Source organism: Panthera onca, chromosome C1, assembly GCF_046562875.1.
Source record: "Panthera onca isolate mPanOnc1 chromosome C1, mPanOnc1 haplotype 2, whole genome shotgun sequence".
Taxonomy (NCBI): Eukaryota; Metazoa; Chordata; class Mammalia; order Carnivora; family Felidae; genus Panthera; species Panthera onca.
The window spans coordinates 33,040,610-33,066,687 of record NC_138346.1 but is presented as its reverse complement, the minus strand read 5'-3'; the positions used below and the strand labels follow the sequence as shown (position 1 = coordinate 33,066,687).

Below are 26,078 nucleotides of genomic sequence, written 5' to 3'. Positions count from 1 at the left end.
AAGAATTATAAAAAAAACAGAAAACTAGTACCAGATGCAGTTCCTAAGAACTACTAGATTAATGTTAGAAATATCATATTCTTTTTTTTTTAATTTCCTTTTAATATTTATTTACATTTGAGACAGAGAGACAGAGTAAGAGCAGGGGAGGGGCAGAGAAAGAGGGAGACACAGAATCCAAACCAGTCTGCAGGCTCTGAACTGTCAGCCCAGAGCCTAATGTGGGGCTCGAACCCATAAATCATGAGATCATGACTTGAGCCAAAGTTGGACGCTCAATGAACTGAGCCACCCAGGGGCCCCTCATACATTCTTTACTGTGAATAATGTAGGGGAAAAAAAGTAATTGAGATGTGTGGTTGTACAGCATACATGGGGTAGAGATTACATAGAGGTGGGTTTTTTTTAATTTTCTTTTTAATTCATATAGTATTGTATTGCTGTAAGAAAGAAATAATCCTTGATACGTAACAGTAAAGAGATCTCAGATACCTGAATTTGAATTAGAGCAATTGGATTTCAAGAAAGCTGCTTTCTTAGAAAATCTCTCCCAGCCTCAAATTTTTATTTTATTCACATTTAGGTAAAAGGAAATAATAATTTTAGAAAGAGAAATTGCTACTTTATAAGTAAAATTTTCCTGTAATTTCTTTTTTCTCCCTGATTAAAGATTTTTTCTCTACTGTAGACTTTGGAAGTCTTAACTTTCAATTACCTTTCCAGCCACCATTGAAAGTTTATTTTACGTGAAAGTGAAGTGGCTTTCTTTCATGTTTCAACTAAATTTTAATTACTGTATTCTGTGTGTTGAAAAGAGTGTAGGATTACATGTTGCCTTGGGAAAGATATCACAAGATGTAGGACAACAAATATAATTTTATTCTTGTCATGGCCTTGCTTAAAAACTCTCATTTTACACAGAGTGAAATCTAAATCATTGATCCAGCATTCAGGACCCACTGTGAGCTAATTGCAACCTTTATCTTCCCAACCTCATCTCCTTCCTATTCTACGCTAGCTAGACTGCTCACGTAAATCACAGCCTCTTCAAAATTTAGAGGAGAATTTTCTGAGGAGTCAATCTTTTACCTAAGCAGTCTCTTTTCAGAATTCTTTTTTTTCTGGACACTCAAATTCTGACATTCTTTCAAGGTCTAGCTCAAGTACCACTTTCTTCCTTAAGCATAGTAATATCTCCCTGCAACTCTCCGCACTGAATGTACCTTTACCTCTTTAAGAATTCTCTTCATTCTATTTATATTCTGTTCTTTATCTTATGTTTCAGATCTGCCTCTTCAGTCCTGAGTAATAAAGACATTGTTAGAGGTATACTCAAGTAGAAAATACATGGGTGTCAGATATAGCTAATTGGTGTGTACGAATTTTGCATTTCCCTCTTGCTAGCTAGCTGTGTGACCTTGTGCCAGTTAAACTTCTATACCACAATTATCTGTAAAATGAAGAGAATTCCATCTGTCTTGCAATGTTAGTTTGATAGTTAGAGATAAAATATGTAAAGCATATGGTACTATGTACATAGTAGGTGCTCAACAAATTATTATGCATAGTTGATTTTTAATCCCCATTCAAGTGGTAGCCACCAATAGGCATCCCTGTTGAGTTAATTTGCACTTTTTTTGGGGGGGGGGGTCATTTTAATACTTACAAAAAATCAAAACAAGATTAGATAGGCTGTGTACAGTAGCTGTGGCTTACAAAACATAGTAATTTTTACCTGGTGAGTATAAAGAGAACCAAGGAGGATTCAGGTGTCTTTTACAACCAAGGGTGTACACAGGGCATCACCACATTAAAGGACAAAAAAATTCACATTTTCTACATTGGAAAAAAAAAGCACAGATCTCCAAATGTCTCTGAAGACCGAAAAAGTCAAAGTTTTCTGAAGGGTGGAAAAGAAGAAATCTGAAACGAAACTCTACATGTAAAAAGATTTGTACTTCACAAGACCAATTTTCTTGGCTTCTGTTTCATATATATCAACAATCTCCACATTTTGACTATAAAAACTTCTGCTTTTTCATCAAGTACCATGGCAACATCATCTAAAATGCTCTGAGGTGAACTATGAACCATAACCTTAGAACAAACAAAATAAACTATTGTAGCTTCTTCTTCACCTATGTATTTTATAATTTTCTTATTAATCCATGGTCTAATCCATCATTCCATCAATATAGAATCCACAATAGACCAGTCCAGGGGATAAGCAAAGAGCTCAGGTTTGGCCATAGGGATTTTCTCAATGAGACCTTAATGTGTTTGAGCTTTTCTTCAGTGTTTACAGTGCCTTTGGCAGCATTTTTATCATCTTCACCATAATCCAAGGGAACTAGTTTCCTTTTTGGGGATACATCATCACTGTCTTCATCCTCAAATTTGTTAAAGACACTATCTATGGGGAGTTTCTTTCCCTTCACAGAATTAGGTTGACCAGGACTATTGGAAGCACCCAGTTTAAGACTTAGCTCTATTTTTGGCCCATGTTCCTCAAGTTGCTGTTGATCTGGTGAATTTTCATGAGGAATAACAGTACCACAAGGAGACTCATCCCCAACAGTGTTGGGGGTTGCATTGCCACTGGCAGAGGAAACAGATGGAGCAGAACTAATGGGCCTCAGAGTTGGTTTGAGACAGGGCTTTTGCTCCAACTCTTCTTCCTCTTCCATTGTTTCCTCCCATTTTTCTTCTTTTTCTTGTTTTTCTTCTTCCTCTTGCTCTGATTCTGGTTCTTGCTTTATCTGTGATTGCACAATTCAGCCTCTTGTTCCATCATCTGGATCCAGGTGCCCTTCAGCCAGAAAGGCACTGCCTGATTTCCTCTAGCTCTTCCTTCTCTTTTTCTGTCCCGTTCATCTGCTTCCATTTCCTTTTGCCTACCAGGCAACCTTCTCTGAAGACCGCTTCCTCTGTAATATTTGGGATCGTCTCTATCATCATCATAATCTTCTAAGAATTCTTTTAGTCATTTAGCTTCTTTTGCCATTTATCTTCTTCTTTCTTCTCTTTCAGCCTCTTTCTCATACTCCTGGGTTTTCTTCTGTTCTCAGATTTCCCAATTCTTAAGGTACTCTTGGTAAGCAGCTTCTTTCTCTCAGAGTTTTCTTTCAAGTTTTCTTTGTTCATAAGCATCTTCTTTGTCCTCTCCTCAGTCCCACTTCTTGTCTCTCTCTCTCTCGTTCCCATTCCTTTTCTCACTCTCACTCCTGTTCTCTCTCTCTCTCTCTTACCTGCTCCAGTTCCCTTTCATGATCTTGCTCTTTTCTCTTGATCGACTCTGATCTGATCATGGTCCTGGTCTCTCTCTTTTGTGTGGTCACGATCCCCATCCCATTCTCATTCCTGCCCTCGTTCCTTCTCCTTTTTCTATATCATATTCTTAAAGTTCTCATTTGACTGTTAAGTTGGATCTAACCTGCCTCTTACGGGGGTCCTGAAGGACATCTTGTGTGACTAGGAAATCCTAGTAACCTAAGGTTCTCGAAGGCGATGATTTTGCCCCCAGTTTTGCCCCCAGGATATATGGCTTTGTCTGGAGACAGTTTTGTTTGTCACAGCTGGAAGATAGTATTTACTGGGTAGAGGCCAGGGATGCTGCTAAATAGTCTATAGTGAACAGGACAAAAAATCCAGTCCAAAATGTCAATAGTACTGAGGTTGAGAAACCCTGCTTTAAATTCATTGTCCTTTGGACTCCGAAAAGACAGCACAGTCAAAAGTCTAGGATTAAGGAGTTCTGGGTTCTAGTTTCAGTTCTGTTGACTACAAGTGGTGCACTGCAGGACAAGTCACTTAACCTACTTCTCTATCCTCTGTGCTTCCTACAATGTAAATTAGCTATGGATCTGTCCAGTACAGTAGTCATTAGCCACATGTGTCTTTTAAGTTTAAATTAAATAAAACTAAAAATTAATTTCCCTGTTGCACAAGTCCGATTGCAATTGTTTAATAGAAATATATGGCTAATGGCTACTACACTGGACAACACAGATGTGGAACATTTCCATCGTTGCAGAAATTTCTTTTAAAAATGTTTTAACCTTTATTTATTTTTGAGAGAGAGACAGAGCATGAGCAGGGGAGGGACAGAGAGATGGAGACACAATCTGAAGCAGTCTCCAGTTCTGAGCTGTCAATAGAGCCTGATGCAGGGCTCGAACTCATGGACCCCAAAATCATGATCTGACCCGAAGTCAGACAGTTAACCAACCGAGCCACCCAGGATCCCCCCCATCATTGCAGAAATTTCTGTTGAACAGCGCTTGTCAAGAATTTTGGTTACATTCAAATTCAGGCCTTGATTTTTCAATATTTAAAACGGACATATTGAATTACATGATCTCTAATGTAACTTCCAGCTTTCCAGTTTTGTGATCCCAATTTTTTTAAGTAAACTCTTTGTCACATGTGGGGCTTAAACTCACGACCCTGAGATCAAAAGTCACATGCTCTGCTGACTGAGCCAGCCAGACACTTCTAGTTTTGTGATTCTAAATGAGAATACGCAAGTAATGTACCTTAATAAAATAATTATAAATGGGTGGCTAAGGAATTTTGGAAACACCCACGTTCTAATCAGTGTAATCATAGAGTGTTTGTATTAGCATGTCTGACACTGAAGCTTAGACAATTTTATGGTACCTACCGAAAAGGTATGGACAGGACTTCCAGTTTCTGGATCAGCATGTAAAGATCTTGAAAGTCATCACTCCATCCTAATACCAACTGAAAAGCTGAACAAACAAAACAGCTTAGCTCCATCAGAGATGTGAGGTTACAGGATAAAAAACTACCCCCAAAATTGGAGCGACAGGCAAATACTGAGAATTACAACTTACCAGAGCAGAAATCCTGAGCAGAACCCTCAACTGGAACCCATACTGTGATAGGAAAATCTAAACTATAATTGATGAATTGCTGGGGGCTCAAAGCGGGTAAGTCTGAGAGTTAAAAACTCTAGGGGAGTGCAGTCATGGTGGGGGGCATAATTTTGTGAGTTTTATTTCTAGGAGCTCAACCAACTTCTCAAAGTAAATATTGGAGAAAAATCCCCTCATGGCTCTGGCAGGGGAAGGGGGAAAGGAACCCTTTTCAAATAACCAGAGCATTCTTTCTTTTCTTTTTAACAAGGCCCACCATCAAGAGAAATTATTTTACCAGAGCCTAACTGATCCGGGGGTTAGGGAAATACCCAACTCCAGCCCACTCTAGCCATCCTTTCCCACTTAAGTGGGGGAAAAACTTAGAAACACTTATGAAGTTCACAGTTCAAAGGCACAAGCTCACTAAAGACTGAGACCTAATGATAGGACTATAGAAAGCTTCCCTTACCCTAACATCTTACCACCTCACTAAAGAAAAGTCCTATTTATTGCAGTTCCTTTTACCCAGCACATCACGTCTGGATATTAAAAATTTACAAGGCATACTAAAAGGCAAAAAACAATTTGAAGAGACAGACTAAGCATCATAACCAGACTCATAATATGGCAGGGATGTTGAGAATTATCAGAAAGGGAATTTAAAAAATTGTGATTAATATGCTAATAGGTACAAAAAAGAGATATACAGCATAAACGGAAAGATGGAAATTCTAAGATTCAAAAAGAGATGCTACTGATCAAAAGCACCATAACAGCAATGAAACATGACTTTTATCAGTAGACAACATGGCTAAGACCCTTTGAGCTTGAGGATATGTTAATAGAAACTTCCAAAATGGGAAGCAAACAGAAAAAAGACTGAACAAATCAGAACAGAATATCCAAGAACTGTGGGACAACAACAAAAAGTGTAATGTGTAGAATGAGAATACAAGAGGAGGAAGAAAGGAACAGAAGAAATATTTGAAGCAATGAAGACTGAGAATTTCCCCAAAGTAAGGACAGACACCATATCACAGATCCAGAAATCTCAGAGAACACCAAGCAGGATAAATGCCCTCCCAAAAAAGCTACACCTAGGCATATCACATTCAAACATTAGAAAACCAATGATAAAGAAAAATCTTGAAAGAAGCCAGAGGGGAAAATATACCTATCTATAGAGGAGCAAAGATAAAAATTGCATCTGACTTCATTTCAGAAACCATGCAAGCAAGTAGAGAGTGGAGTGAAATATTTAAAGTACTGAGAGAGGGGTGCCTGGGGGGCTCAGTCGTTTAAGTGTCTGACTCTTGATTTCAGCTCAGGTCATCATAGTTCGAGCCCACATTGGGCTCTGCACTGACAGCGTGGAACCTGTTTGGGATTCTGTCTCCCTCTCTCTCTCTCTCTGTCCCTACCCCTCTTGCTCTCTATCTCTCTCAAAATGAAGCTCAAATGGATAAACATTAAAAAAAACAACAAAAAGGAAAAAGAAAAAAAATAAAGCACTGAAAGAAAAAAACACCAACCTAGAATTCTGTACCTGTGAAATTATCCTTCAAAAGTAAAAGGGAAATAAAGACTTTCTTAGACAAAATAAATACATAAATAAATAATAGAAAAGGGAAATTCTTCCCTTGCAAGAAATGTTAAAAGAAGTTCTTCAGAGAGAAGAAAAATGATAGAGGCCAGATACTCTGGTCTACATAAAGAAAAGAAAAGCATCAGAGAAAGAATAAGTGAAGGTAAAATAAAACTTTGTTTTTCTTATTTTTAATTGATCTAACAATTGTTTAAAATAATAGCTACAATATGTTCAGTTATGTGTGTTTATGTATATATGCATATGCCTGCTTATGTATAAGTGAAATGAATAATGCAAGGGATGGAGAGAGGAATTGGGAAATATTTTGTTATTATAAGGCTCTTGCAATGCCTGTGAAAAAGTATAGGGTTATTTAAAACTGGATTTGGATTAGTTGTAAATGTATATTGCAAACTCTAGGCAACCACTAAAGAAAAAAATAGAGGAGAGGAATAAAATATTCAGTTAGGGGCACCTGGGTGGCTCAGTTGGTTAAGTGTCTGACATTAGCTCAGGTCATGATCTCACGGTTTGTGGGTTCAAGCCCCGCGTCGGGCTCTGTGCTGACACCTAGAGCCTGGAGCCTGCTTTGGATTCTCTCTCTCTCTCTCTCTCTCTCTCTCTCTCTGTTCCTGTCTTGTTCCTGCTCTCTCTCTCTCTCTCTCAAAAGTAAACGTTAAAAAATTTAAAAAAAAATAAAAGAAAATATTCAGTTAAAACCATAAAAGGAGGAAAAAGTAGAAGGAAAAATAGGAACAAAGAATAAGGGCAACAAATAAAATCCAGTAACAAAGATGGTACATATTAGTACACAATATCAATAATCACTTTAAATACCAATTGGCTAAATACACTATTTAAAAGACAAAGATTGTTGGGGCACCTGGGTGACTCAGTTGGTTACGAGTCTGACTTTTGGTTTCAGCTCAAGTCATGATCTCACAGTTTGTGGGTTCGAGCCCCACCTTGGGCTCTGCACTGACAGTACTCAGAGGCTGCTTGGGATATTCTCTCTCTCTCGCTCTCTCTCTACCTCTCTCTGCCTCTCCCCCCTGCTCATGCATGCACTTTCAGTCTCTCTCTCTCTAAATAAACTTAAAAAAAGTTTTTAATTGTCAAAGTGGATCAAAAAATAAGACTCAACTATATGTCATCAAAAAGCAACCCATTTTAAATACAAAAAGACCCATATAGATGAAAAATAAATGTATGGAGAAAGATAAACCATCCTAACACTAAATAAAAGAAAGCAGGAATAGCTATATTAATTTCAGATAGAACAGACTTCAGAGCAAGGAAATTTATCAGGGATAAAGAGGGGCATTACATAATGATAAAGGGGCCAATTATCCATGATATAATAATTCATAATTTGTATGTTCTTTTTAAAAATTTTTTTACTAATGTTTATTAATTTTTGAGAGAGAGAAACAGAGTGCAAGTAGAGGAGGGAGAGAAAGAAGGGAGTCACAGAAACTGAAGCAGGCTTCAGGCTCTGAGCTGTCAGCACCGAACCCATCAACCCAACATAGGGCTCAAACACACAAACTATGAAATCATGACCTGAGCCGAAGTCACACGCTTAACCGACTGAGCCACCCAGGCGCCCCCATAATGTGTATGTTCTTTTTTTTTTTTTTTAATAAAAAAATTTTTTTTTTTTTAATGTTTAGTTATTTTTGAGACAGAGACAGAGCATGAATGGGGGAGGGTCAGAGAGAGAGGGAGACACAGAATCTGAAACAGCCTCCAGGCTCTGAGCTGTCATCACAGAGCCTGATGTGGGGCTTGAACTCATGGACCACCAGATCATGACCTGAGCCGAAGTTGGACACCTAACCAACTGAGCTACCCAGGTGCCCCCATAATGTGTATGTTCTTAACAAGAAAACATTAAGGGGCATCTGGGTGGCTCAGTTGGTTGTTTCCAACTTTGGCTTAGGTCATGATCTCACATTATGGGTTTGAGCCCCAAGTCGGGCTTTGTGCTGACAATGAAGAGCCTGCTTCAGATTCTCTGTCTCCCTCTCTCTCTGTTCCTTCCTGACACACTCTCTCTCTCAAAAATAAATAAATATATTTTTTTTAAAGGGCGGGGGAGGGGGGTGCCTGGGTGTTTCAGTACAGTTGGTTAAGCATCTGACTTCAGCTCAGGTCATGATCTCATGGGGCTCTCTGCATTGGGCTGTCTGCTGTCAGCCCAGAGCCCACTTCAGATCCTCTGCCTCCCTCTCTCTCTGCCCCTCTCCTACTCCCTCTCTCTCAAAAATAAATAAACATAAATAAATAAATAAATAAATAAATAGAAAACATCAAAATATGTGAAGAAAAACTAATAGAACTGGAAGGAGAAATAGATAAATCTCCTCCAAGTATATAAAAAATGGACAAATCTATCAGGCTGACCTAAGGACATAGTTGAACTCAATATCACCATGTTGATCATATTGGATATAGTTGACATCCATCAACTGCTTCACAAAGCAACAGCAGAATACATATTCTTCTCAAGTTTACATGGAAAATTCACCAAGATAGGCCTCATTCTGGGCCATAAAACACACCTTAACAAATTTAAAAGAATAGAAATTAGTGGAAAAGCTTTCTCCCTAAAGTCAGGAACAAGACAAAGATGTCCACTCTAACCACTTTTCTTCAAATAGTACTGGAAGTCCTCACCATAGCCATCAGAAAACAGAAAGAAAAGCCATCCAAATGGGTAAAGAAGAAGTAAAACTTTCACTATTTGCAGATGACATTATACTATATTAGAAAACCCAAAAGTCTTGACAAAGAACTACTAGAACTGATAAATGAATTCAATAAAGTCACAGGATACAAAATCAATGTACATAAATCTGTTGCATTTCTATACACCAATAATAAAGCAGCAGAAAGAGAAATTAAGAAAATAATCCCATTAAAGTGCACCAAAACCAACAGAATACTTACAAATAAACTTAACCAAAGAGATGAAATGTCTCCAACTCTGTCCAAGGGAAACTGTATTCTATCTACTACAGTTGAGTATCTGCTTCAGTTGGTAGGTTGTCCATAGTGGGAATGGTTGCATGTAGGTTATTATATAAGATATCACTACTTATCAAGTTAATCTAATTAATTTCCTTGCTCTGAACCATGATGAAAAAGTAACTCAAATATTATAATTTACCTATGTTAGTCTTTATTTTTTTTTAAGTTTATTTATTTATTTTAGAGAAAGACAGGGAGAGAGAATCCCAAGCAGACTCCACACTGTCAGTGTAGAGCTAATGCGGGGCTCGAACTCATGAACTGTGAGCTCATGACCTGAGCCAAAATCAAGAGTTGGATGCTCAACTGACTGAGCCATCCGGATGCCCTGATCTATGTCATTATTTCTTTGAGGTGATAATCCTCTGACTGATTTACATAAGTAGTCCAATTGTCTTGGCAGATGTAATTTTCATTGTTAATTAATTTAGTAACATTCTAAGGTTATATAGGTGAAGTGAACTGAGACTCTTAACCCTGTTATCAGAAGAGAAACTATTTGAGTACAGGACCACCTGGTAGATTAGAGAGGGCCATTTCAATTCATGAGTATGCCCTGATGAAAATAAAGTGAAACTTCCCTAAAGTAGAATAGGAAGGATAGAAAGGGAGGTTAGAAATGAGAGCCATACCACTCAACATCAAATTACAGGAAGAACTGTCAATTATGGACCCCAACAGAAAAATCTTAAATTGGAAAGAATCACCAATTACAGTCCCCAATGGGGAAAGAGGTACATTGCATCTTCTACAAGAAATCAACTACCCCTGCAACTCAGCCAATGAGAAATTGTCATCATGAAGACCCCGTGCTTTTGTCCAATCAACTTGCATTCAGAACATTCCTTCCCAACTTCTTCCTGCTTCTCCATAAAATAATATTCCTCTCCTTTGTTTGTTGAACTTACCTATGGTTTTGCCATATTTTGCATGTTCTGAATTGCAATTCTCTATTATTCCTGGATAAAGACATTTTTACTGGATTTACTTTTAAGGTTAACACATTTTGTCATGAAAATTAGGCCAGAAATATGATTTTAGTATAGCAAGGCCATGTTGTTTCAGAAGGTGACTAAGTAACAATTTTACTAAGGAAATATGTTCTTCAGGTGACAAATGTGTTGGCCTTGAGGTCTGCCTGAAGAAGAAGTGGCTATAGCTTCACTGGTGGAGACACCTAAGTGTTGATAAAAGACTCACTCATAAAACCAAAGTTTATCCCCACTCCAGGGAGCTACCAGAAGTCTCAGCACAGGAAGACTTTTGGCATCTAGCCGACACTAGATGCCATCTAAATGCAGAATTTGGGGGGCACCTGGGTGGCTCAGTCGGTTGAGTGTCGGGACTTTGGCTCAGGTCATGTGATCTCATGGTTTCGGGTTCAAGCCCCGTGTCAGGCTCGGTGCTGACAGCTCAGAGCCTTGAGGCTGCTTTGGATTCTGTGTTTCCCTCTCTCTCTGTCCTTCCCCTGCTCATGCTCTGTTTCTCTCTGTCTCTCAAAAATAAATAATAAAAAAAAATTTTGAAAAAATTAAAAAAAAAATAAATGCAGAATTTGGCAGACTCAAGAAGGGACATAGAATAATGACATGGAATAATAGACATATAGTGAAATAGATAATTTATTCCTTTTATTTTATAGTCTGCAAATATTTATTGGGTGTCTCTTGTGTATAAGACACTATTCAAGGGCCTGAAAGTATATAGCAGTGAATAAACTCCCCGTGTTCATAGTGCTCCCATTTTACTAGGGGGAACTTACAATAGACAAATTATATGTCAGCTGTTAAGTGCTATAGTGAAAAATAGAGAAAGGAAGGGAAAAAAGGACGCTATTCTCTAAAAGAAGGTGAGGGGATGCTTTACTGATGTCCTAGTATGTTTGGGCTGCTATAACAAAATACCACAGACAGTAGATTACAATTTCTTTCTTCCTTTTCTTCATCTTTTCTTTTTCTTTCTTTCTTCCTCTTTTTCTTTCTTTTCTTTTTCTTTCTTTCTTTCTCTTTCCTTCCTCATTTCCTCCCTTCCTTCCTTCTTCTTTCCTTCCTTCCTCCTTTCCTCCATTCCTTCTTTCTTTCTTTGTTTCTTTCTTTCCTTCCTTCCTTCATTCCTGCTTTCTTTGTCTATAGGCTGGAAGTCCAAAATAGGGTGATTGTGTGAATGCCATCTTCCAGACTGGTTGTATTCTCACATAGTTGAAAGCTCACATAGGGAGCTCTGTGAGATCTATTTTATAAGAGTACTAATCCCATTCACTAATGCTCCTCCCTCATGATCTAAGTACTTTCAAAGGCACTGCTTCCTAATACCATCACCTTGGGGGGTAGGATATAAATTTTGAGAGGACCCGAACATTCAGACTATAGCAACAGATAAAGTGATTCTTCAGCAGAGGTTTGAAGATTGTGTGTGGACATTTGGGGAAGGAGAATTCCAGGTAGAGGGACAGCTTATGTAAAATCCCTGAGAATGGAATATGCTTTGTGAATTTTAGAAGCAGCAAGGAAGCCATTTGTCTGGACTGAAATAAGGGAAGGCCAGAATAGTTGGAGAAGGTAAAGAGGTAAGTGTGGGAGGAAAACACAGGTACTTTCTCGTTGTTTCAAGTGGAATGGGAAACCACTAGAGAGTTTTTAGCAGAGGAGTAACGTCTTATTTCTATGTTAAAAGACCACTTTGCTTACTGTGTTGAGAATAATGCATGGGTAGGGAGAGTGCATAGGCAGAGGCAGGATGACAAACTGGTATGAGATTATAATAACCTACAAAAGATTTAGTGGTAACTCACATCAGGGTGGTAGTGGTGGTGGTGTAGAAAAATGGTTAGACTCTGGATATATTTTGAAGCTATAACTGAAAAAATTAGATTGAATGTGAAGTATACAGGAAAGATGGCAAAGATACTTCTTAGGTTCTCGGACAGCACACCTGGAAGAATGGAGTTGCTAATTATTAAAATGGCAGATCCCAGAGCAAGAATAATTCCTCTCCGTTTCCTTGAAGTTTTCATATATTTTCACATATGTTCTTCACAACCAGAGAGAGATGCTGAAAAGGCATAATTGGGAAATAACTACTGGAAATTACTTTCAACTTTGCCCTCTTGCAGTGAAAGCAGGTATTAGTAGTAAAGGGGGAGCACATAGCTGGCTAAGGCAGAAGAGAAAGTAACTTTTAATCTCAGGGTTGTGAGTTCAAGTACCACATTGGGTCTAGACCTTATTAAAAAAAAAAAAAGGCTATTAACAAACAAACTGTAAAGGAATGGGCATGGCTGTGTTTCAACAAACTTTACAACACTAAAACTTGAATTTCATCTAATTTTCAAATATTACTAAATACTATTCTATTATTTAAATAAAAATTTAAGTTTATTTTGAGAGAGACAGAACGAGAGAGAGAAAGAGAGGGAGAGACAGAGAATCCCAAGCAGGCTCCACGCTTCCAGTGCAGAACTGATGGAGGGCTCCAACCCTCAAAACTGTGAGATCATGACCAGAGCCGAAACCAAGAATTGGAGGCTTAACCAACTGAGCCACCCAGGTGCCCCACTCTTATATTATTTTAAGAATACGTACCAAGCAAGACACTCTGCAAAACCTAAAATATTTACTGTTCACAGTTTGCCAAGTTTTGGTACAGGTGAAAAGATGGGACATTAATTAGTTGATAATCTTGGTATGTGGGGTTTCATTATGCTAGTATAGAGTTGACATTTTCCTAATACAAAGTTTTTTAAATGTTTAGGTGTACCAAAGGTGATTTATCTTGTATGTCTTCCTTCTCATCCCCTTCCGACAAAAATCTCCTAAAAGTTGTCTATATCTAGTAAACGCAGCCGTTTGTCTTGTTTTTCTGAAAAAGCAAAAACTCTTCTGAAGCCTTCAGTAGTGTTAAAATAAGCACTTTGGATTGGACATTTCGTGACTGCGGAAGTAGAAAGCACAAGCGCGATTAAGGAAAAGACTTTGTTGTTCTTTTTCAGGGTGTGGGGATAGTTGTCTGTTTTCTTGTTATTATACACTACCAAGACCAATCCCCTTTTTACAGGAAATCAAAACAAAACCCCCTTTAGTGAGCACTCCAGGATTCTCCGCCCTCAAATGAGTCCCGGAAATGACGCCATCAGCCAAATGCTACCTCTGCCCGGCCCCAGGAGTGGCGGTGTATTAGCGTCAGCACGTCTGTCATCCTACTCGTCCAGCCTGGGAAGACTGACTGGAACGTCCCGCCTGGCGCCAGCCCCCGAATCTTCGGGAGCCCGGTCGACTGCGAATGCGCAGGAATGCTGGGGCGGGGCTTCAAGTCACTCTGCCCCCGGCCTGCGCGACCAATGAATAGCGACTGCCCCGGGGCCGGCTAAATCCTTAGAGGCCGGAGTTATTAGCCGAGAGGATAGCCCCGCCCTTGTTTCCTTCAGGCCCTCGCTCCCCGCCTCGAGCCATCGTCGCCCCGCCTCCTCTCGCCCGCCTTCCCTGCTGCGAGGTGAGGTGACACGGCTGGGGAAGGGGGCGAGGGAAGTAAGTTAGACGTCGGCCTGGCGGCGTTGGCGTAGCCCCCAACGTGAGCGTGGTGACGGGGAGCGGGTCGTAGCGAAGAAGTGGCCGCGTGGCAGACGTGGGAGGGTCCCCGGTGCGTGGTGGGGAACGCGCTGTAGAGTCTGTGGCGGCTATGAGGGGGCGAGGTCGACCCGGGTGTGTCCCAGTGCGGTCTGCAGGGCGTGGATAGCGGGTCGGAGGATGCGGAGGAGCTCGCACTGCACCATTTCCAAAGCTTCTCTTGGCAGCTTGCACACCTTAGGTTTGCCTCTGTTTCCGTTGTCTGGGTTGTGAGGAGGAAATTTAAAGATCCCTAAAAACACTGGGAAGCTTTCCCGGAGTGTTTACCTTGCCAGTGCGTGCTCCTTTCTTCCAGAGGTAGAGGTAGAGAGGCCAGGTGGGCAGGTTGGCTTTCACCCTGCGAGAATTGTTAAAACAAACAAACCAGGAATTCCTCACCCTCCTCCCCACGCCCTGCCCTGCAACTCAACGACAAACATTCCCTACAAGTCTTAAGCAGACTAGAATATTCTAAGGGATTCTTTGTCTTTGAAATATAGCACTAGTAAGTGTGGCTTTCTTTTTGTTTCTAGAAAATATGAATGGCAACGGTGTTTTGCGGTTTATTACCACTGGACGCATTTTGGGTTATGAGTACTTGTCTCAGGGTCTGCGCTAGAGAATTCTAACTTTATATTGATGTGAAGTATTGTGTTAGCAGTGATGTTTTCCCGAAGCACTACTTTCTGTAAAATCAATCAGTATAAAAGCTTAGCTGGTTGTTTGCAGGAAGTGAAGTAGATAAATCTATAGTTCTGATAAATCTACAGTTTTTATTATGGCCCCTTTTTCTAGCAAACTTTTTGCGTATTTTTGTCTTTCACAGATTTATTTAATCGCCCAACTACCATGATGAAGATAAGTTGGAGTGACTGCTAGAACTGAATTTTATTGATCAGAAGACAGCCCATTTGACTTCACCTATTTTTGCTTTCCCTTCTGCTTTGAGCTTTACTGTAATGGCTGAAAAACTTGGAAAATAAAATGAACATGCTGTGGTCTTGAACATAATTTTTTTTTTTTTGGAGGAAAAATTAAAGTGCCAGAGTGAAAGCCAGAATGGCATCTAGAGAGAGGCTCTTTGAACTTTGGATGCTTTATTGTACAAAGGTAACTGCTTTCCTTTTTATTTCTAAGTTTTAAAGTACTTTGTTGTAAAATTTTGTGACTGGCCTTATCACTTTAATGCATAGTATTATAGTAATGACCCAGAATTTAACAACATGGATTTTTCTATTTTCCACTTTTCCCAGGTTTGAACACATACACGATACTGACACCCTTTTTAAACCTCTAGGGTGTGGTTTTTATTTTTCTTCAGGGATTTTAAGTTATGTAAGTAATATGACCTTAGCAGAAAAATAAAATATTTTTATTTTTGTGTTTTTCTTTTTCTCCCACAAGTAGGGGTAGGATAGAGATATTTTTATGAGAAGAACATTCAGCATTTTTTCCTATAATTAACCTTTTAAATGGTGTAAAAAATGTTATTCATTATATAAAAATGTTATTGATTTGAGGTGGTTACTACAAGCTTACTGATAGTACCTTATGAGTATTGTCTCATTTAATCCTCACAACAATCCTGGGAGGTGGCTATTGTACTTATCCCTTTTTACTGGTAAGAAAATTGATTAAAGGGGCTGTTGAGAAGCAGAACTGCCTGAGTCAAGTCCATGTTTTTATCCAGGATGATTCCTTAATATTTTTTATTTTCTCATTCAAAAATAATGTTTTCTGTCTTGGTCTTTATGTGATTTTTTACATGTTAACTTTGATATTAAGGAGAAGGGTACTGAAAAACATGTTTTTCAAGAGAGGAGCTACATTACTGCTTTGAAGATACTGGCAAGGGTCAGAGAAACATCTCTAATTTACTGCTTAAGTTACTTTAAGTCTGTGGTGAAGTTCTCAAGTCTCAGCTTCTGTTTCTGCATTATCCCCCTTCAGACTCCTTTTTTATACTTTCAGCTTTTTAAAGAACAAGTTATTCTTTAACAAGTGATCTTAGTTATCTCTAATACTAAATTTTAGAGGTCACCCTGGAATTTTCTTTGACTTCCTGGTTTGGTATTTCTTACAATTAGTGAAGGATATACTTTGAAATGTTTGATATGGATTTTTTAAAAAGTTTTGTAGTCTTGTGTAATTTAATGCCAGAAATGTGTTTTTAAAAATAGACCACTCTTCTAATAAAAAAGGAATTGAATTCACCACTTTTGGAAATAGTCACTAACACGCGTCAGCCAAAAATTAAAATGCATTTTAGTATGAGTGGTAGTTTAAAAATGACTTATTTAAAAATACATCAGACATACTAGATTTTACATTTTCAGAATGACAAAAGTTAAATGCGATTACATTGTCTTATTCATTACTTTTTTTGTTTTTACGTGGAGTTAATGTTTTGTCATTGTGCTTATTCAAAAAATGGTATAGGGGTGCTTGGGCTGGCTTAGTCAATAGAGCATGGTACTTGTGATCCCAGGGTTGTGAGTTCAAGCTCCACGTTGGGTGCAGACATTATTTAAAAATAAAATCTTTTAAAAAAAGAAAAGATCGTATAATTTGTTGGCATACACAGGCTTATTCTTTATAACTTTTAATATAAATATGAATCCTTACTCTTTTATGAAAATGTCTAAGTAAATAATGAAGACCCTTCATGGTCAAATTTTGAAGCCTATTTTTGGACAGGAAGATAAATCCCATTTTTATGTTTAAGTTCGTTGTGTACTTATTAAGATTTAAACTTTTTCAGCTTTTTTCAAAAATTGTTATTAAAATAATGATTTTATGTTTCATTAGTTCATGTTTAAACTTGTAAGCTAGATGACAATTTTCTTTTCTACAAACACTTTGAATTCAAGCAGTTTCTAAACATACCTCATACATATAACATTTCTGCTCCCTGGTGAGGATGATTGCCAGATACCCAGTTGTTCTCCATACTTCTCTCTAGTCTTAGTGCTCGCTCAAGCATATTGCCCTTCTAACCACGGGATTGTTTTTTTCACCTAACTTTTAAACTCTTTTTTACACCTTTGATGGGCTTTCAGACTACTTCAGGATTCCTCAGATATTCTTTTAGCTCCAACTTAGACTCTTTCTGGGCTTGCAGTTGTGAGGTCTAGTTTTGGCTCTGCTCCTGTTTTGTTTTGTGACCTTGAGCAAGACTTACCTCTTTGGGTCTCACAGTTTCTCATTTTTCACGTAAGAGTACGTGTGTACATATGTATGTGTGTGTACAGCGAGAATGCTTGCCTAATTTACCGTTAAGGTTTTCATTTGGTTTTTTTTGACCTCTGAGGGACATGCATTTATTTTGTTGTCCTTCTTATGGATTGTCATATAGACCTTTTTAGTTCATCTTCCTTTTTAAGTTTTTTTAATGGAAGATTTGAAGTGGGCATAGAGAAGATAGTATAGTGAACTCTTTTGTATCTGTCACCCTGCTTCAGTAATTACCACTTCATGTTCAGTAATGTTTCATCTGTAACCTTCCACTACCCCTGAATTATTTAAAAATATATATATATATTTAAAAAAAAATTTTTTTTAATGTTTGTTTATTTTTGAGACAGAGAGAGACAGAGCATGAATGGGGGAGGGTCAGAGAGAGAGGGAGACACAGAATCTGAAGCAGGCTCCAGGCTCTGAGCTGTCAGCACAGAGCCCTATGCGGGGCTCAAACTCACGGACCGTGAGATCATGACCTGAGCTGAAGTCGGATGCTTAACCGACTGAGCCACCCAGGCGCCCCTATATATATTTTTTTTAACATTCGTCGTTTTTGAAAGAGAGAGAGTGTGAGCAGGAGAGAGGCAGAGAAGGAGACACAGAATCCAAAGCAGGCTCCAGGCTCTAGGCTGTCAGCACGGAGCCTGATGTGGGGTTTAAACTCACGAACTGCGAGATCATGATCTGAACCGAAGTCAGACGCTTAACCGATTAAACCACCTAGGTGCCCCTAGATATACTTTTAAATATTTATGGATAAGATGATGTTGTCTGGGATTTGCTTTAAAATAATTCAGGGGTAGGGGCACCTGGGTGGCTCAGTTGGTTAAGCGTCCAACTTTGTCTCAGGTCATGATCTTAAGGTTTGGGAGTTTGAGCCCTGCATCAGGCTCTGTGCTGACAGCTTGGAACCTGGAGCCTGCTTTGGATTCTGTGTCTTCCTCTGTCTCTGCCCCTACTCTGCTCACACTTTTCTCTCTCTCTCTCTCTCTCTCTCTCTCAAAAATAAAAATAATAAAAACATTGAAAAAATTTAAAAAAAGTGTATCTAGAAAACAACTCTTAAAAACATAAGCACAATACAATAATTAAGTCATCAAATATCTGCACAGTTTAAACTTTTCTGGTAGTATCATAAATGTGTTTTCCTGCTGTTTGACTCAATATTTAAACAAAGGATACACATCATATTTTGTTGAAAATGTCTATTAAATCTTTTAATCTATAGGTTCCCCCTCAGCATACTTTTTATTCCTTTTATTCTATTTATTTGTTGAAGAAACCAGGTTTTGACATTAAAGTTTTCCTCAGTCTCAGTTTTGCTGGGTTTAATTCCTTCATTTTAATTAATTGTTTTCTTTTTTCCTGGTATCTGCAAACTGGCAGATATAGAGACTTGGCTGATTCACATTCTGTCTGGTGGGGGGAGGCTAGAAAAATTCATCTGTCTCTACTATCAATGAGTTATACCTACATGTGGTAATTATTTCATTAGGAGTTAACAAAACTGATACTTCAATTCTGTCATTTCATTATTAGCAGAACATATATAGAGAAATGTCCCCTCATCAGTTGATGACAGTTCCTTAAAGGGAAGGCAGGCAGGATAGATACTTGATTCTTTCTCTTTGTTTTCAGAATAATGACTTGATTTACTTGCCTCCTCCCAAGTTGATCAGTTATTTTTCTTGAGTATCAAATTCATTTTTACTAATTAAAATTTAAATATTGTCTACCATTTTTCTGCCCTAGTTGGTGTGTTATCCATACCAAACATTGTATACATATCTGATTAAAAAAGATGGCTTCAAAGATTTATGAAGGTCAGGTTCCAAGCAGTAAGGTTAGGACATCCTCCATATTTGTCACAGCGCTGACCAGCATACGTATTTTGCAGTGTCTTAGCCATAGATCAATATTAAGGTACTATCCTACTGTTTGTATATAAGGTGATATTTTAAAAGTTGCCACTGAGAATTATAAAAGTTGAGTAGGTGTTTAAATAGGGTTCTATCAGAAATAATGCTTGGATAATACTGCTTAGGCAAAAGAAAAGAGAATGTATAAATATGTTTTCTACCTGTTAGTCTGGGTTCAGTTGTAAACCTTAATGCTAATGATTAAAGTCTTTCAAGTACGATTAAAGTAAATTACTGGTTTCAGTTTTTGGCAGATGGCTTCTCACGTATGAAACTTCATATTTGAAAATAATTTGGGTACAAAACTTGGCAGTTTGTTTTTTTAACCAAACTTTTCAGGTCTAACTTTTCACTTTCTCCTTCTAGGAACACGATTTAATTGCACTGTTAGAAACATGCATCTTCCTACTAGGTTATTTGTTAACCTCGTGTAGTTATTGTATAATATAGGCTGACTGATTTCTGAACACCCAATATTCCTGCTTACTATAGATTCTTTTACCAGCTTATGTAGTCTGAACTTTTCTTGTCTCCAAATGGTCACCCAGAGTCAAGGATTTTATTAACAGTGCATTTCATATAGCTCTTATAAGTTAAACATTAATTTGAACATGTTTAATCACGTATCTGGATTTTAGTTTAGTAGTTAACTACTTGTTGTCTAAGCATATTTTTCTTGTCTGAGTATGTTTTTATTAAGTATTGAAGGCAAATTTGATTTGCTTTTTAATATCTAAAGATTTTTAGTTCATACTATCTATAGTAGACATCATGTTATTCCCTGTATCCTTTCACATTGTTTTTTCACATAATGTGTTTATGGTAAGAGAGACAGTGCTGAGAATGATTTTCATCTCTACATCATCCTACATCATCCTTTTTGGAATTCATATATTGCAAATAACGATATGTATGTATCATAAAGTCCATATCTCAACTCCCCTTGGATAGGCATTAAGATATATTTCTGTTCAACATTTAGTCTCTTGGGAATGCTATAGTTGATCACCAGACTATGCAGAAGAAAAACTGAGCCTCTCAAATTGTTTGGTAAGATTAAGTTATTTTTGTTCTGTGTAACAGTGGAAAGTATCAAATACATTAAGTCACTAAAAAGATACAGGGTAACTCAAAAGCATCATGACATTCGAAATGTGGCAGTGTGGGTTAAAATTCAAGGTTCATTTTTGTCATTTGCCTTTTTTTGTTTTGTTTTTTGATGCTAATTTTACACTGAAAAATTTTATGAAGCTACAGAATTAGAGCCAAGATTTAGTCCCAATTCTGCATCTGATCTTAAGGAAAAACCTAAAAACAGGTTACATAATTTCTTCTTGTTTTAGTTTTCTCATCTGTCAAGTGGAAAAAAAATAACTGTTTTTTCATGTTTCAAAATTGTTGAGAAAAAAAATGAATTGATTTTATTTAAATGTACTGTAAGGGTAAGAAACATAAAATGTAGTCTTTATTAGTAGTTTTAAGGTACATATATGAGCTCAAGAGTGTGTATCATTACTTCCATTTTGCCTTTATTTAAGATAATAATAGAGAATAGTATTCTCACCTTTTTATCTAGTGATGAAGGTATACCCCTCAGTATCTTAATTTTTAATCGTTTTTTTGTTGTTTGTTTTGTTTTTGTTTTTTTTCTTTCAAGCATAGTGCTTAATTATTCCTAATAATAATATGAAACTTTTTTTACTCTAAATCAAGTTTGTTTTGAACCTTGGTGATGCTCCATTTCCTGCTGTTGCCCTTTGTCCTGCTATATCTGGAATATGACTGAAATAGATAGTTTTGCAATGAGCTCAGAGTAAACTTCCTTTTCAGAATAAAAGTTTTGCTTCATAAAGAAAATAGAATATAGAAGTATTTTATTCAGATAAAAAAGCAAATACTTCTTTTTATACATAGATTTGGAAAAAATGAACATAAACTCTTCTAATGAGAAAGTTACAATTTAATTATAATCCTAAATGAACCATTTAGTAAGATGCCTCAATATACATCAACCCTTATAATTAGTCTACATTTAATAAGTCTCCAGTATATGCAAAGTATAAAATGGCTTTTAATTTTCTGAGGTTTAATAACGACTTTTAATGTAAGGAAAGTAATGTTTGACCTTAAGCAAAACAGAGAAAATTGTTAGCAACTCAGTGGTAGTGGTTACCAATTACATGTTTGTTTTAGGAAATGTGAAAGCAAAGAATGAATATTTTATATTAGCAGACATGGAAGTGGCCTTTAGGAAAGGAATATTAATTACTTTTGTGATTTGACTTGAGCTTATGTACTACTATAAAAAGTTTTAAGATGCATGAATATTTCTTATTCTTTCCTTTTGAATATCAAAATTTAAATTTCCCTGGTAGAAAGTAGAATTGATAGTACTTAAATGTGTAGAAAGGAGCATGAGTGAAAGATAAAACTCTAAAATAATCCTCAGGGTTTTTTGTTGGCACATTCAGGTTTAATTGGCAATTATTGACGAGTTATATGAACATAAGAGAAGAAGGTCATAGTCAGGGAGTCCTACAGAACATTATCATTTAAGAGAAGGATAGAGGAAGAAGAGTTCGTAAGGAGTTTGAGTGGAAGGACAACCAGGAGTGAGTGGTTGTCTCAAGTAGAGAGCTTTTATAAAGAAGGGAGTAGTCAGTACTGTCATTCAATATGGCAATAAATAAAAGCATTATGGAGCATATATTGGATTTGATATTTAAGAGAGTATTGGTGGCTTTAGCAAAGTAGTTCTTCAACAATGGGGATAAAGATGTTAAAAATACAAATCGCCACGTCATTAATTTTTAAATTAATTTCAACAGGCTTAAAATTACTGCCAAACTGCTGCTATTAAAGTTTGAGAATGTTTACTTTTGACTTTCTTCTCTAGCCAAGGACTTTTATTGGTCTCTGTACCACACTTTGCGTGGCATGATTTTAGAACATCTGAAAATTTTCAGATTGCCAAGATGTCATCTGTAATTTGAAAAATACAGCTCTACAAATTGAGTAGTCACTGATGATCATTTAGTAGCAATGTGAATGTGACCACTGAAATTGAGTACTTAGTTACAAGGTAGTCAACTTTAATATGTTTAAATTAACTTGAAAATTAATAGAGATGAGATCACAAACTTAACAAATTTTTATATGAAACTTACGGACCCAGAACTATTTCTTATAACTCCCAGAGTTCTTGGACCTGTTTCAGAAACATAAGCCTTGATCACTATCTGACATAATGCTGCTACTTTGCCTTTTCTCCATCTTCCTTTCCCTATTGCAAAATTACATGGCAAATTTACTACAAGGGAGTGAAATTTGGAACTAAGAATCTAGTCTATCAAAGTCTGATTTTTTGGTTTCAATTATTCATCTCTCTTCTATATACAAAATCTACTTCATGCCCAGTTTAAGAATTTCAAAAGTCTTATCCAATCATGGTATCAGTTGAAATCCAAGATCTGGCTCAATTCTTGTTTTTATTGATACTGAAACCTGTGACCTCAGAACATGCTATTGATATGTAGCACCCATAAATCGAATATAGAGTGGTGAAACTGATATGGGAATGCCACAATAAAGACTCTTGAAAAAGAAAGAATGGGAGGCATATAGGTGGCTTTGATCCATAGCAGTTCTGAAAACTGGGCAAATGTTGCCTGGTCCTTTTACCTTCAAAGAAGGAATGTTTCATGATTTGATTCTGGTTGTTTCTTGGGAGTGACTGCACAGGCTACTGTTCTCTATTGATCTTCGTGCTATACTTTTTCTATCATTCTTTTGGTACATCCAAAGGGCATTGGAGACTGTAGTTTCTTGTGACTGAACAACTCCCTCATCTGGCTTCTTGCATATAGGAAGTCCCTTATAGAAAATGGGGAGTCCACTTTCTAATTCTTCTGCCTTCACTTTTCTCTCGTCTATGTTGTCCAATAATTCCAACATGATGTTCTGTAGTATTTGAAATAAAAGACATACTTGTCTCCTCCCTCATTGTAGTGGGGAAAAGGCTGGGATTTTCTATTTGGTTAGCTTCAGACTTTGGGACTGAGATGTGTATGTATAACCTCTTTTACTCATAGATGACATTTATGGTAGATAAATGATGTTTAACTTTATTCATTTTTAGGTATACTTTTGACATTTCTATTGCAGGTTTGCTCTATTACAATATATTATAAAAGTACTTTTTTGTGTGTGTGTACATGTTAAGATGTGGATGATCAGACTATTCCTGAGTTCCAGAAAAATAGTAAGACTTAGTGGGAAAAGATCATAACTTGCTTTAATCATTGGTAGGTAGTAGTTGCCATTTAAAAATTCTTCTTCATTAGAATCATTATGAATCATTTGGAAGCAGGTGCTGCTGCATTTAATTCTCAGTAGTCCTTCATTTTAAAATACGTAAAATACAATGCTTATAGGTCAAAGTTTAGTGCCTTGTAGTTTATGAATTTAAGTGTTTGGCCTATCTAACTTGCTTTTCTGTTTACACTCAGAGGCTTTCACAAAAACTTGATTTATTTTGTGAAAATAGAACTTTTTTTCTGACAATTTTATTCTGGTCATTCAAAATTTTTAAGATGTGGGTTACTTTGTAAAATGATTGAAATCTGCCATAATTCCTTTGATGATGTCAGAATTCAGACAATAATTAGCAACACTGATTTCCTCATCTTTTCCTCATCTTTTACTACAAAGAATGGAATTCACTTTATAATATGCCACTTCTCTTTTATTGGGGAAGCTCTGCTTTTACATATATTTGTATGGACTATACTGTCCTTTAATGTTTATTTGTTTTGAGAGAGAGAGAGGGTGGGCAAAGGGTAGAGAGAGAGAATCCCAAGCAGGCTCTTTGCCATCAGCATAGACCCTAACATGGGCTTAGTTCGAACCATGGATCATGACCTGAGCTGAAATCAAGAGTTGGGCACCTAACCCAGGTGCCCCTGGACTATATTGTCTTCTAAAATATTGAAAATAACTTGTTATTACCTATAAGGAGTATCAGCATTTTCTTTTATGTTTAGATTCAAGCTCGTACTCACAGTGAACCAGAGGATTAACTGATCCATGCATTTATTTGTCACAAAAGGCATTCAGGCATTTCACAACAGTTTCTTCTGTAAAAAAATGTAGTTTTGGGACACTTGGGTGGCTCAGTTGGTTGTGTCCAACTCTTGATTTGGCTCAGGTCATGATGTCAGTCATGAGATTGAGCCCCACATCAGGCTCCATGCTGGGCATGGAGCCTCCCTAAGATTCTCTCTCTGCCCCTCTCCCCTGCTCATTCTCTCTCTTATATGCACTCTTTCTCTCTCTCAAAAAAAAAAAAAAATATTAAAAGTAGTTTGTATTATACATTTAACTACATATAATCTTTCCTGACATTAAACATTAAACATTTGAGTGGTAGGAGAGATCATTTCTATTTTAATTTATGATATCATTATGAGGTGAATTATACATTTATTGAATAATTTTGACTTAGGATTTTTGTCAAAATATATTTAAGTACAGTTTTAAAATTTCAGTTTTCTAGTGAACCTCATTTTAGGGATAAAGAATATGAATTTTCTAATTTATTATGAAAAGTAGTAATGTTTTATGCTGGGATTAAATTTTTTTAAATTTAAGATACAAGTTAATTATGGAAAATACAAACATATAGAAAGTAAAAATTTCATTCAGAGATTTTCAGTTCAAGTATCTTATGGATGTGATTGAAAAGTCTGTGTTAATTATATTTACTACTACAAATAATATTGAGATAATAAGTTTGAAAAACTTCAACCTGACATGAAACTTCAACATTATTTTAAACTTTTAAGCTCCACTTAAAAAGTATCAATGTTATAGTTAGTTAATACATACATAATGGTAGGCTCTTTTTTAAAGAATTCACTGTAGTCAGGGTCACTTGGCTGGTTCAGTCAGAAGAGCATACGACTCTCAGAGTTGTGAGTTTGAGCCCCATGTTGGGTATGAGCTTATGTAAAAAACTGAGTTAATTAAAAAAATCTTAAAAAAAAAAGAATTCAGTTTAGTCCAAATCAACTAGTTACTGGGTACCTGCTGTATGCACATGTTATTTACTGTAATTTTATCCCTTTAAGGGTATGTCTTCCTCTTAAAAATTTTTGTTTAGTTAATAAACTTTTGGAGCAGTTTTAGATTTATAGCAAAATTAAACAGGAAACTACAGAGAGTTCTTTTGTATTCCTGTGTATGCACAACCTTCCTGGCTGTCGACATCCAGTCACTTGACTGATTTCCCAAAAACACCTGAACCAGAAATTTCTTTATCTACCATGTGTGAAACTTCAAGATGAACACAAAATTAATGCAACAAATCATGTTCTACTTAACATTTCAACATTCCAGATGTTGGCTTTTTCAAGTCTTGCTAATTTTAACTGTGCATTTTCTATATTATGTTGATCAAACCTGGAACTTCATTAGTTATCTGAATGACTAGGTTTTTTTTGTTGTTGTTTTGTTTTTTTGTTTTTTAAAGAAATAACCTAAAGTAAACTTTGAAACCGTTCTCTCTAGGGATTGGTGTATTTCTAAGCCTACTTTTTATGTAGACCTCTATTTGAATATTGCTTTTTATTTTATGTTAAAATGACTTCCAAATCTTTCAATATATGACAGACTTGTCTTTCTTCAAAATTCTGTATCTTTTATCTGTTTAATTGACTGACTTCATCTGTGGGCCTGCTTTTCCAACTAAAGTCAGTTTTCCACTTAGATTGTAGGCCTTGATGTGAGACCTTAGGGAAAATTGCTTAGAGAGACAGGA

General features: G+C 36.8%; 2 protein-coding genes and 1 pseudogene across 7 annotated transcripts in view; 2 read left to right on the top strand and 1 right to left on the bottom strand.

Annotated features, from left to right (window-relative positions):
* Window positions 1-15,042, top strand: part of CARF (calcium responsive transcription factor) — a 101,540-nt gene extending 86,498 nt beyond the window's left edge. For all 4 annotated transcript variants that reach the window (XM_078451000.2, XM_078450992.2, XM_078450999.2 and 1 more), the window contains 2 exons: window positions 13,555-13,989; window positions 14,929-15,042. The gene's annotated coding sequence lies outside the window, so the exon portion shown is untranslated. The remainder of the gene's footprint in view (window positions 1-13,554; window positions 13,990-14,928) is intronic.
* LOC132671049 (RNA-binding protein 25 pseudogene) lies at window positions 1,937-4,779 on the bottom strand (annotated as a pseudogene).
* A 71-nt stretch (window positions 15,043-15,113) lies between the features above and the next one.
* The window catches only part of NBEAL1 (neurobeachin like 1), a 180,270-nt gene continuing 169,305 nt past the window's right edge, over window positions 15,114-26,078 (top strand). For all 3 annotated transcript variants that reach the window (XM_078450986.2, XM_078450984.2, XM_078450985.2), the window contains exon 1: window positions 15,114-15,212. In XM_078450986.2, the coding sequence (XP_078307112.1) occupies window positions 15,162-15,212 (51 nt within the window). In that variant the 5' untranslated portion in view covers window positions 15,114-15,161. The remainder of the gene's footprint in view (window positions 15,213-26,078) is intronic.